At 30.7% G+C, this 13,672-nt stretch overlaps 1 protein-coding gene across 5 annotated transcripts in view; it reads left to right on the top strand.

Moving 5' to 3' along the window:
* The window catches only part of Nbea (neurobeachin), a 643,202-nt gene that overhangs the window by 211,681 nt on the left and 417,849 nt on the right, over positions 1-13,672 (top strand). For all 5 annotated transcript variants that reach the window (XM_074043550.1, XM_074043551.1, XM_074043549.1 and 2 more), the window contains one exon: positions 6,420-6,858. In XM_074043550.1, coding sequence (XP_073899651.1) covers positions 6,420-6,858 — 439 coding nt within the window. The remainder of the gene's footprint in view (positions 1-6,419; positions 6,859-13,672) is intronic.

Genomic DNA, 13,672 nt, shown 5'->3' with positions numbered 1-13,672 from the left:
GAGAGAGAGAGAGAGAATATGAATGAATTTTGAATGTGAAGGGGAGATAAGGGTAAGAAGTTGCTCTTTAAGGATAGAAGATGATGGTCTGTAGGTAAAGGGGACAGTTCTAGGGAAAAGAGCAATTACAGATGAGTAGAAAGAATAACTGATAGAGTGCTTGTGTTCTTTATTTTTTGATAGGATATAGTGATGCTGAGGATAATAGTAAAAGCAATAAGCACAATAGCAAGCACAAAAGTTTATAGTGAGATTATGCTATATGCTATTCATGTGTTGTATTCTTTAATCATCATTATAACATGTGAGACTATATGTCAGTTTTAAAGACAATAAGGAAATAGGTTGTGGAAAGCTAAAGGACTCATTCTTTGTTGTAAAGCTATTAAGTCATAAAAAAAAAGTCTCCAGTGAAAGTCAAATAGTCTTAATTTCTTTTTTTCCCTTCTCCTCCTTCTAAATAGCCTTAATTTCAATGCCTAAACTGTTTAAGAATTCCATAACAGCCAAATCATAGCTTATCAAATTGATTTTATTAGTTATACTATATTGGCTTTTTCTGTAATTCAAGAAAAAAAATGTGAACATGTATGTTGATGTTTCATTGTAATGGTTGTCTCCATTACATTTTCTAAATACATGTTTTGTAGATAATTTATTCAACATGTAAAAATTGAAACTACATTAAAATTTGCGTTTCAAACAATTTGGAGGTGAGACTTCTAGTAGTAAGTGAAGCAAGGATCTCTAAAACACTACTTTTCCATAAAAGCAGTGAGAACACTGGCAAAAATTGTCAAATCAACTTTTTCAGTTCTCTGGAAAGTAATCAAAAGACATAAAACAATCCAAAAGGTGTTAATTATAGAAAAACTGTAGAATCCTCAAAAGAACAGGAAGCTAAATAGAGATTCGTTCTTTTGCTATCCACTCTCCTCAGAGATATGGTCACGTTGGAGACCAGAGGGCAGACAACCTTGGTGGCTGTGAAAAAAATAGCTGATAGTAGCTGATTGGGATAGACCAGGTTTGGAGTTCTTAGAAAGGCCCTTCCCTAAAGCACTGAACTTTTTGAGGTATCTGGAAGACCGCTGGAAAAAACAGGTCATTATTTGACCTGATCAAGAGCTAGATTGGTGGTGAAAGATCTATTTCCCAGGCATTTATTGAAAAAAAAATCATCAGTAATTTTTTATTAGCATAAATTAATTGTATAAATGTTTTTGTCATGTTTATATACATGCACATAATGTATTTGATCAAACATCCCCTCTTAATCATCAGTAATTTTTTTAGGGAAAATGATAGTAAAATTTATTATGAGAGGAGTACACTTTCAGTAGACTGAAAGCAGGTTGCCTTTAGAGTGACAATGAGAACAGACACTCATCAGTAACTTTTTTTGACATTGTAACTGCCTGATGCGACAGTGCCAGTTTGGAGCAAACCAAGTACTTTGGATAATATCTTAAAAAGAAGGTCTGAGAACAAGATACCCACATTCTTGAGGCTGCACTCAAGCCCAGGAAAGACCTGGGATGGTCCCGTTCTCTCCCCTTTGTTGACGTTTAGGTCCTGCACAAACAGAAAGTGCAGGATAGAGGAACGTTTTAAACTGGAGGAGTGCTGCAAGCAAACCTCAAAGTACAGCAAAAGGGCGGGGGTGGAAGTGATTTCTATTGCTTCAAGTCATTTAAGGCAATAATTATGCTGATGGATAACTGAGCAGAGGTTTGGTTTTTGTTTTGTTTTGTTTTGTTTTTTGCTGCAGTTGATAGGAAACACATTTTACAGAATTAATTCAAGAAGGCCAATAAACAGAACCTTTTCTAAAGAATTGAAAGTGTAAGGATGATGTCTCACCAAATAGAAATTATCTTTACAAGGAGAAAAAAATTATGAAAACAACCAAGTAGAAATTTTGGAGTCAAATTATAGTATCAGAATGAAAAATGCACTAGAAGAATTCAAGAAATGATTGCAGTTGACAGAAGAAAGAATAAGCATACTTGAAGATAGGATATTTGTGATTATCCTAGACTGGGAAATGGAACAAAAAAGAATGAAGAAAAATGAACAGTCTTATAGACTTGTCAGACATCATTAAATGAACCAACATACGCATACTGGGAGTACCAGAGGAGAGCAAAGAGAAAGAAAGGGACAGAAAAGAAAGAGTATTTGAAGAATTATTAACCTGAAAAAAATCTCCAGGTTTGATGAAAATCACTAATATATACCTCTGAGGAGCTCAACACACTCTTTGAGATAATTGTAATTCTAAATCTGCTTCGGTAGAATAAACTCAGAGACTCACACTCAAAACATGAATTAGAAGATTTTCTTGGCTCTTAATCATACCTTCTTAAGTGCTGTTTTTTTCTGTTATGGGTCTATCCTTTAGTTGTGTTATTGAATTTCTGATGTATTCATACATATTTATATTAAGTATATAGCAACAATAAATGAACAATTATATAAACAATAATTACACTAAAAACAAACATCATGCATTGGACTCTATTTGTGTGTATTAAATTAATTTAATAATAGTTTTAAATAGTTTTTATGTATTTTTTCTTCAGGAATGAAGGTTAATTTTTACTTAATTTAATCTTGAACTTTTGGAATTAATATAAAATAAGTTAGTTTCATACTGCTTTTTATGTTTTATTTTAAATGAAAGTGATTTAGTTTGTTTAATATTACTACTTGAAGAGCAAATCTTTAATATAATTTAGTGCTATGCTAGCAAGCAACTGTATGTTTCTGTCATTGTTACTCCTTGTTTGGAGAATTTGGAAAACAGCAAGGTCAATAATTTAATATGTAAAGCTTACTGAAACACTCCATAAATTACTATAGCACAGGAATTTTGGAGAAAAGAATGTGATAAATGAGGTTAGTGTGTAAACATGTCACTTCCTGAACATAACTCCATAATTTTTATAAAATGTATTAGATAGATTCATTAGATTCAAAGAAAAACACTATTAAAAAAAAAAGGCATGTGGGTATCAACTGCCTGTTTCTGACAAGCTTAAAATCACTCAGGCTTGTAATGTTTTTGCTTTCTGTACTGATGTGGCGTATTGCTACTGAAACAGATGAGTACTGAAAATTTTCAAACCTGCTGTCATTACTATAACCTGTACAGATACAATCGTTTATTCTTTCTTTGCCATTCATGCCTAACTTCCTATGAAACTTACTGGGGTAAATCCTGAAAGTACTTTAGTGTCACAGGAAATACTCTAAGCTGAAGTACATGGTATCAACTGAGAGCATGTTCTGTAAATTCATAATGAGTTATTAAGGTGAGTTTTTTGACTACTGGTCTGAATTATATTTGCACTTGCTATTATAATATTTTTCCATTGACAATTTATTTTTCTATGAAACATTACAGGGTTTAGTTTACAAATATTTATTTGAATAGCATTCATATTGAAATATCAAATTCACTACTTCCTTTTTGAAGTATTAATTTAATAATAATTTTAAATAGTTTTATGTGTTTAAAACTAAATAAAATTAAGATTTTTTGGTGCTGTGTAAATATTTTGGTGAGCTATTTGAGAATATTCTTATTTTCAAGATTAATAATCTTTTTATTGTATATGTATAATCTTTAAACTTCTAATTGAGAATTCAGCATTTGTATTGGAGTTCTAAGTTTCTAGTTAGTGAATTAAAGATTTTAATGCTCATTGAAAGTAAGTAGTTGAGCAGGTAAGCAAAAAGTTGTATAGCTTGTGTCAGAAATCTTTGTGTGTAGTATCTTGTGAGCACCAAATCAAAGTTTTACTTTCCTGGATATTTTGCTAGTGAAATTCCTATATTTTAATCTGATTTAACTTGAAAAGTTTAAGATTTGTGTACCTTTTAATGTAAAATGTACCATAAATAAAATTGTTTAGACATCCTATTAATGTAAAATCAAAACTCTAGACCAAATTTATTAACTCAGCTAAATTCAAACCAGGGACTAGGTTTGCCAGTATGTCATATGCCTTTTGATAATTAAACTCTGTAAAACAAACAAAATCTTATGCTGGTAACATGATACTGTCTTAGTTGCTATTGTGTTATTTCTGCATGAACATTCTGCATCCTGTTGTCAAAGATATGCCACTATTGCAGCTTAGTTTTTTCTCTTGGCATTTTCCTGCAGTTGTTTTCTCTCCAAATAAATACAATATATAGATGTATATCTCCAATAGTGATAATAACAGCCTCTGCAATTACGTTATTATATTATATTACATCTTATAGTCCTTGGTTATTTCATCATTACAATGTTGCTACCATCACCTCAGTTTGAATAAACCAGTGTATATGGCTATTGTCTTGGTATACAGATACACATTTTCTAGAGTTTCTGCAGACTTCACTGATTTGTAATTCAATTCATTATTCTTCTAAACAGCTCTCCTTTTTGTCCTCTTTTCTCAGTGGTGTATTATCTTTCTTTTTTTTCTTAAGTTAGATATTCCAGAAGTATCTTGATTTTTCCCATCTTCTTTATTCCTAATACTGTTTTAATTTTAATCTCAATCCACCTTTATAAGGTTTTATTTTTTAGAATCAACCAAACTGTTATCAATACCTCTTAACCTGTTTCTTTGTCTAGTACTTTGCCTAGTATTATTGAGATTGTCGTCTCAAAACCTTAATGCAGTTATTTCAATTTTTGACCTAGGAAACAACAAAGAATATACTCCATTTTTCATGTTGATTATTTACTTTATATTATTGCCATAAACTTTACTTCTTTTTGTCTTTGAATAAGCAAACAAATAAATAAGCAGACTGAGATCTGTTGAATAATTAGGAAGATGACTATTATGTAACATTGCATTGTGGGAGATGCATTAGTGGAAAGATTGACTATAATAAGGATGTTATTTTTTCTAAATTAATATATATTTAATATAATTGAAATCAATAATATATAATTGAAATTAATTTGGAAAAATGAAAAAAATCACATTTTCAGTAAATTTGAATATTGTTAGTCTATATTCAATAGATTAATAAAACTGTCTCAACCACAAAGCCAAGAATTGAACCTGTACTAAAGAAATTTCTTCATATTATCTTTAACCCTTTTTAATATGTGTGCATAAAACTTTGGACAAATCTTGATCCTTCCAAACAATAGTATCATTAAAGCAAAGTTCTCTGTGTTTTTACCAGAAATTTCACAAAAGATATTTTGAGATGTCTTCCAGGCATCAATGTCACCTATTACTCTGTTGGGTAGTCTCCTGATTTCTTGTCCAAATAGCATTTTGTAACAGAGAAACAATAATAACAATAAAAAAAAACCTAAGAAGTTTTATAGAACTTGCAGATTTAAAATTAGAAGTAATTTAGTCTGTCCTTAATTTAAAGGATACATATAAATACAAGTTAAGATACTACAGTGCTCATATACTGATTATGTACTTCAATGTAGGAACTTCAGGTAATTTATATATCTTTTTATGTTGTTTTTTTCAAAATGTTTAAGATAAAGACAATTACTAATACAAATTTCACTTAGATGCATTTTATAAAGTCATTTAGAATTTGGTAACACTTTACTATCTTGGAATTTCATTATATTAACCTTTGTATAATGAGATTTGATAGGAATTTGAAATTTTTAAGATTTAAAATTTCATCTATTTTAATTAGCAGTATGTGTATTTCATATAAATATAGATGCACATTTCTATTTCAATTTTTGTAAGATGAAATTCATAATCATTCACAAAGAATGAGCACAAGTATTCTAAAATAATTGATCATAAAGACATGATAGACTAAGTTCATAGGAGCATTATTCCATTATTAAAGAATTTATCCTTTGAAAACTAATAGTTTTGTGATGTTTCACATTTTACAGATTCTTTAGAATTATATATACATATATAATATGTATAAAACATGTAGTTTTAAAATAATGTCTTCAACTAGTTTAAATATTTCTTACTACACTATTGGTTATTAAACTACCAAAGAAAATATGAAAAGGACTTCAAATATTTAAGGAAAATAATAATTTTAAATAAATATTAAGAATTTCTCCTGTATGATTGTTAGCTAACAATGGAAAGATAAAACAGGAAAGTCATAGAATAATTATTTTAAGAGGTTGTTATGAGAATTATTTCCTAAGCTATTAAAGGTTTCAATTTTGTAAAGTTAGATAACTTTTGAAAGAAGCCGGATTATTTTGATGTTTTCTGAACAAAACAGTTGTAAATGTATATGTTGACTGAGTTGTGTTAAGTATAGTCAAACATGCCTGTGGAATGTTTTTGTTTGTTTCTTACATGTTTTATTTTCTCTATTCTACTGTGAGAACATTTTATTAATAACACAAGAGTTTCACTTGTGAAGCTTAAAAAAATCAATTCCTTTTATTACAGAAACACCTGCTGCATTTCCAGACACTATAAAGGAAAAAGAAACACCAACCCCTGGTGAAGATATTCAGATAGAAAGTTCAATTCCTCATACAGATTCAGGAATTGGAGAGGAGCAAGTAGCTAGCATCCTCAATGGGGCAGAATTAGAAACAACTACAGGTCCTGATGCCATGAGTGAACTCTTATCCACTTTGTCATCTGAAGTAAAGAAATCACAAGAGAGCTTAACCGAAAATCCCAGTGAATTGTTGAAGCCTGCACCATCCATATCTAGCATTAGTCAAACCAAAGGCATCAATGTCAAGGAAATACTGAAAAGTCTTGTGGCTGCTCCAGTTGAAATTGCAGAATGTGGCCCTGAACCTATCCCATACCCAGACCCAGCACTGAAGAGAGAAGCACATGCTATTCTTCCTATGCAGTTTCATTCCTTTGACAGGTAGGTACTTAACTTCCTATTCACTGTGCTCTATCTGTAGGATGATAATTAGACTGTTAATTTAAAAATACTAGGAGGGTCTTAATAACTTTATTTTTACTAATGTAACTCCTTATTACAAAGACTATCAAAGTGAATGGCCAAACTGATTATTCTCATGATAAAACATTTAAAAAATATATCTTTAAAATTTCAATATAATGTAGTTGATTAGAAATAGGGAAGTCCAGATTCTAGTTATAATCTAGCATCCAGTGAGTTGCATTACAGTATTATTAGATACTGTCATAATTATTGTAGATTAAATAGCTTACATTTAAGTAACAAAATACAAGTTCAGTTTTTAAATGAAAATATACTGAAAAAATTTTAAGATTACTTGAGATTGTCATTCTTTATGGAATTTGTACTATCAATGTAAAAGTCATATTTTGTTGCATGTATTTGAAAATAAGTATTTTTTTTCCTTTTGTGCCATTAGAGTTTGAATTCAGGGCATCATGCTTGTGAGGCAAGCACTGTGTGACTTGAGCCATGCCTCTATTCCTTTTTGCTCTGATTATTTTAGAAATAAGGTTTTGCTTTTTGCCCAGCCCAGCCTGGAACATGATCTTCCTATTTTACTCTTTCTGCCATAGCTGGAATGATAGGCATGTGCCACCACACCCAGCTTTTGAAAATAACTATTCTTGAAAGGCTTTTTTTTTTTTTTGCATATTAGGTATATCTAAGCTACTTACAACGTGTCCCATATGTTTACATTTAAAATTAAATCATTCAAAGAATTTATTAAGAACAACAAATTCTTCTTCCTATTCTACTATCTATGTAATAAAAACAATAGTCCAGAGAAGCAAAATAAAGTATTTTATAACTAAAGAATCTGTATATGCCATATATTTTGCTATTCAAAAGTACATGTAGTATTACAAAAATATTTTAGGTAATTAAACTAACAATAATACTTAGCTGTGACTACTGGAGTTGATGTATATTCCAAATTATGTTTATATATTAACATATAAACCAAAGAATGTGTTGATTTACCATCTGAATTAATAACTTGTTGATTTTTAAAATACTTTTTTCATACCAAAAATTTATGTGTATATATATACATATATGTATATAATATGTGTGTTCGTGTGCTTGTTTGTATGAGGTGATTTATAAATCAAGTGATTGCAATTTTAGTGAGATAAGATAGGAAATCAAATGTTTCTTAAATTGGAATGTCAAAATAGGTATGTAGTGAAGGTATAACATATATTCCTCATTACTCCCTGTAAAATAGCCCAGTTGCTTTGTTCTAACTAGTAACTAATATTTTTAGAGTTCACTGGTAGAAGTGTTTGACAATGAAGTCATTTATTTATGATCAGTTATTGTTTTCATGTACAAATAATGATTTAAATTTTGACTATAAACACTTCAACCAGTGTTTCATATGTATTTCTTTAAATTTTTTTGTAGTAACATTAGTTACATGGGATAAAAATGAACAAAATTAGTTTTGTCTTCCTTGAACTTACAGAGTAGTACGGAAATAAGATGTTTGCAAATGGTTATATCACATAAGGTGTGTTGTGTCAAAAGTTTTAAAAAGTGAAAAATTGTTGGACTATGACATGTAGGCAGGTATTTTTCTCTCTTTCTTAAAAATAGAGAATGTTATAGTCATAGGTTCATCATATAGTGAATGTTCCTTATGCTGTTTCACATTGATGTCCTTTATTTCACATATTTGGTTTATATTCCCAGGATATATGTGTATGTGTTTGTGAGTTTATATAAATGTATCCTTTTAAATATTTTTTCTTGCAAATATCTTTAAGTCTTTATCTAAGAATTAATGTTATAATAAATTAAAGGACATTTAAGTTTCATGTCCTATTTAATTTTAAATTAAGTCTTTAAATTGTTAAAATACAAACTAATAAATACAGAGAATTATTCTGATTTCCAAAAGGGAATCCAGTGAAATTAAGAAAAATGTTTTTTGTTTTTATTTGAATTATTGTTACACCTGAGTGTCAGTATTCTCAGCTATTCAGAATTTGTTATGCTTTTGAGACTATCGCCTTAAAAATAAAACTTTCCATTTGTTGCTGGTTACGTTTGTGCAAAATGCAATAGGAGTGAAATCATTATTCTAAATTGCAAAAGTAGAAATGAAATGGAAGAGCACAAAGCATATTTCAGTATTTCCTTTTAGGAAAAGAATCTCTAGTGTGGGTAATATATGCAGTAGCTCAAGTACTATCAGATGTAAATGATGAGGTGATATTGATGAAAGGAGGGGATTGAGGTCTCAGGGGGCACTGATGACGGATTGAACAGAAGTGGCCTTGCACTGCACGTAACTCAAGTCTGTCGTCTTCAGTGCTCAAAGCCATAATGGGAGGTGGCAGTCTGAAATGAGTTGCCACGGCAAAGAGTATTATTTTTGAAATGCTTTCACACAAATCACTAGGCCCTGCATACAACTTAGTTTCATGCTTTAATGTCATCAGGAGGCACAAATTGGTGTGTCTAATTGTTTGCCACCTGCCAGCAAAATGAGCTGCCAGCCAGCCAGACGGTTTGATTGTCTGTCAGCCATTCAATAGATTGAGAGTGACAACATCAAAAATTTAACTTCAAATTCTGAAGCTTTGAGCAGCTTTTGAGAGGCATCACTCTCTCAAGAGCTTCTGGACCACTGAATTTTTCAATTCTATTTCCAGCGCATTGTTACTATTTGCTTTATCTGTTTTAAGGTATCTATAATTACATTATGAGGTATTAAACATATTTCCAAAGCACTAAAGTCCAAAATCCAAGTTATAACATGTCTTTTAAGATCAGATTGAATTCCTTGAAAATAGGGTTCAAGATGAAAGGCTTTAAAATGAAAGTCCTGAGTGCTGCCAGCTTCAAACACAGAATTATCATGGGTCTTACTCTATCAATAAAGTATTTTTTATTTCTATTGTTAGTTGAATAATAGGTATCATCTCAGTTGTTTGGTTCTTTGTAACTAAATCATATTTCCTAATAATACTTTGTAAGCCCAATAGAAATCTGTGATTTTGCTTTTGTTAGCCTATTGCATAACATGCTAACAATATATTCATTATACATATTTTAAATTGTAAGTTTGGGAAAAACTCCCTTAAAAAGCTGTTATAATTTGAACTCTGTTAACTTATGTTCTACATTGGTTGTTTCTCATCACTTAGGATAAGGCATTGAAGAATTTCAGTGTCTTAAATTTATAACATTTTATTAAGCAGATAACATTAAACTTTAGAATTTAGACTTAATGAAAATAATTTCTTGTAGAATTAGATATTTCTTCAGATTGTATGTGAAACAAATTCTTATCCACATATATAGAAAATGCTAATTCCTTTTATCTCCTCCAATCGTTGTTCACATTTAAGTATGTGTCTTTGATTACACTGAGTGGTCCTAAAAAGGATGTATTTATGGAATGTAAAAATGCTGCTGATCCTTAATACTGCTCTATAGTGAGGACACACAATGTGTGGACAGGTAACATCATTATGAATAATTTTTCAAATTTTTATTACTGTGAGACAAAGAAATATTTATAATGGTTTTGTTTCTGACAGAAAAGCTTAATAATCTCATCTTAGAAAGTTGCACAGTTTTTCAACAATGCTATCTTTTGATCTATATATATATAGTTTATTACATCTTCTAGCAAAACTATTACTTTATATATTAATAACTGTATCAATTTTAGCTTTCTGCTAAAACAATCAATGCAGCTTTGCTGTACTTTTAAACTAAAATTTTAACCCTATTATTTCCACATGCTTTTCTTCATTTAAAGATTTGGTATATGTTATATCTGTGATTTAGCTCAGTAAGACCAAAAGTAGAGGACATTTTAGTTCTCTGTACATTTTAATTGTCAATACATTTTAAATTTGTTGTAAGTATGCAATATAACAGAAAACTTTTAATTGTTTTGCTTCATTGTCTAACAAACATCAGTCTTACATAATTTATATTTCTTTTTTTTTATTTTCAGACCTGTTTGTGATCAAATTGCTGTTTAACCTATTCGGTCAAACTAGTGTGCATTATTTTTCTCAATTTTGTAATACCTTGCTTCCAAGTGTTTCATCCTCTAAAACACATCACTGAAACAAAGTCTTTGAAATAAAATCTGTCTTATGAATGATATAACCTTAGGGTAGGTAGCTTCTCTGATGTATCACAAGCTTATTAACATTGGTTTTAGTGCCAAAATTGAAATTTCAGAGTAAGTAATAAGGAAATGTTTAGTACAATTGATAGGATCTTCTTGTATTAATTTGTTGAACTTAAGTAAGAATATGAAAAGTACAGTTACTTCTGAGAACTTCACTTTTCTTATATTACTTTCTATTTTTTGAAAAAGGTATTTTGGTTATATCGCTTTAAGAGATGAACAAGTAAATGTACGTGAAATTGATTACAAATCTACCAACCTTTATAATTCAAATTTTCTCTTCCTATCTGCTGTCATCTTTATTTGTATTATGGTCTATGAATCCTGGGGGTATATATTTTAAGTTGCCAGAAGATACAATTTTGACCAAGGATGGTTGTATCCTAATCTTCCCAATATTCTTGCCTTTGGCTCTCCTGGAATTTTCATAGACAGATCAGTAAACTGAATAAAGTATCTCTTTAATACTCTATTATAATTTCATTTGTGTTTTTTTCTATTAGTGTTTTCAAATATTTTACAAAATACAGAAGCATAATTGATGAAACCATCAGATCTCTGATGAGCTGCAGTGAATAGTAATAATATATTAGGTAACATATTTCTTTTAAGTTTCTATTTTTCTTTCAGTATAAATATTTAGCATCTATAACCCTTATTAGAGAAAGATTGGTAATCTGGAAACAAGGAGAAGTGACTATTGATAGTTGTTCTCTATGTAATTAGGTCTGTGACCTTGATCCATTTTTTTGACTTTCTTGACCCAGTTTACCAACACATAGATTAACGGAATTAAGCTGCCTTATTTTTTAAAAAAGACCACAAAGTTCCAGATTCCTACAATCAAAGAAACAGCCTTACATCTAGTTTCAAAAAAAAAAAAAAAAAAAAACAGATGGCTGTTTTTGAGCATGGTTAAAAGGCCTCAGTCCTGCGGGATACTAGGTGGCTCATGCCTGAAATCCTAGCTAGCTATTTAGGAAGCAGAGATCAGGAGAATCACGTTCAAACCCATACTTTATGAAACCCTATCTCAATAATACCCAACCACAAAAAGAGTTGCTGGTGTGGCTCAATGGTAAAGCACCTTCCTACCACGGGTCCTACATTCAAATCCCAGTACCGAAGACTTCAATCCCAGACAAAAGTACTGTATCTAAAAGGTCTTAGACATAACTCAGATCTAGCAATTATTGAAATAAGTTGTATAATTCTCCTCTTCTGGTATCTCCAGGGCATAGGATATTTAATTTTTATTTTTGAGTCCCCTAATCTTCTATGCATAGGTTGACAGGTTGTATCCACTAACCTGTCAACTCTTTAGTGTTAGCAGAAAAGATGAAAAGAACAGAAAGAAGAAAGCAATAATCGATTCCTAATTTTTTTTTCTTACTTTTTGGCAGTGTTGGCTTGAACTCAGGGTCTCATGCTTGCTAGGCAGGCGCTTCATCACTTGAGCCACTCTGGACCCCAGAGTGATTCTTATAGCAAACTATGAATAGTTATAGAATTCTCTGGCCTTTTAATGAATCACTATTTGTAAGCCCTCTTTTCAGTATCTAAATTTATACTTAGGACAAACCATGAAGTACACACATAAAGTAATATCATTGTTTTTACAAAATTCACAGAACTATTTAATGAAAAAATTCCTCCCCCATTCAAGATTCTGTCCTTGGGCCACTTCTGTCTATTTGCATTCACTTCTTTGGTGATCTTATGCACTTTCTTGGGATCCCTCTTGTAAGTGCTTAATGGCTTCTGATGCCATTCTGAGTAAAAGCAAGCATCTATACAGTGGACCTCAAGACCCAGTGGTCTGAGCCCTTCTTATTTCTCTCATCTCACCTCTTTTGCTCTCCATGTTGTTCAATCTAACCTAGTCTAATATGTCAGCCATTTTGCTGTCCCCTCTGCCTTTGATACTTTCCTCTAGTTATGTTCATGGCTTGTTTCTTCACACCTCAGAGTTTTCTCATGTACCACTTTTTTTTCTCTCAGTCTTCTCTAAACTATCCTTTCAATAACCATCCTTGTTTTTGCTTTATTTTTGTATTCTTGCCATCCAAACTACTGTATTTACTCATTTATGTTACCATGTATGTGTCTTCTCTGTTGTAAGGTGAGTTTTGTGAGGGAAAGGTTTTTGTTGTGTAAGTGACTATATCTCTAGAACTTAGCAGGCCCTTATATATCATGGTGCTCAGTAAATATTTGTTAAACAAGTGAATGGATCTTTTTCATATCTCAGATATCTAGCATTGAGAGAATTAAATGATGAAAAATTCACTCTTTATATGTATAATGTATTACTCAATGAATAAAAGTATCATCAGTCAACTACAAATTGTGTTGAAGTAAATTACAATGAAATATTTCTTGGCCTTTACAACCAAGATTGTATGCATGTACAGATTGTATGTACTGTAAAATAATTATCCATATTTTTTGTAGTTTGAAGTCTTAAAGATAGGATAGAGGTTTGAAATTTTGTGGAAAAAGAAAGAATGTTCTCAATATATTAAATTATACAGTTTGTAGAAATTTTGTAATGTAGGGGACTCTTGCCATCCATTAATATGAATAGAC

This window comes from Castor canadensis, chromosome 10, assembly GCF_047511655.1.
Source record: "Castor canadensis chromosome 10, mCasCan1.hap1v2, whole genome shotgun sequence".
NCBI lineage: Eukaryota > Metazoa > Chordata > Mammalia > Rodentia > Castoridae > Castor > Castor canadensis.
The sequence above is the reverse complement of the archived record's forward strand: the minus strand, read 5'-3'. Positions and strand labels throughout refer to the sequence as shown.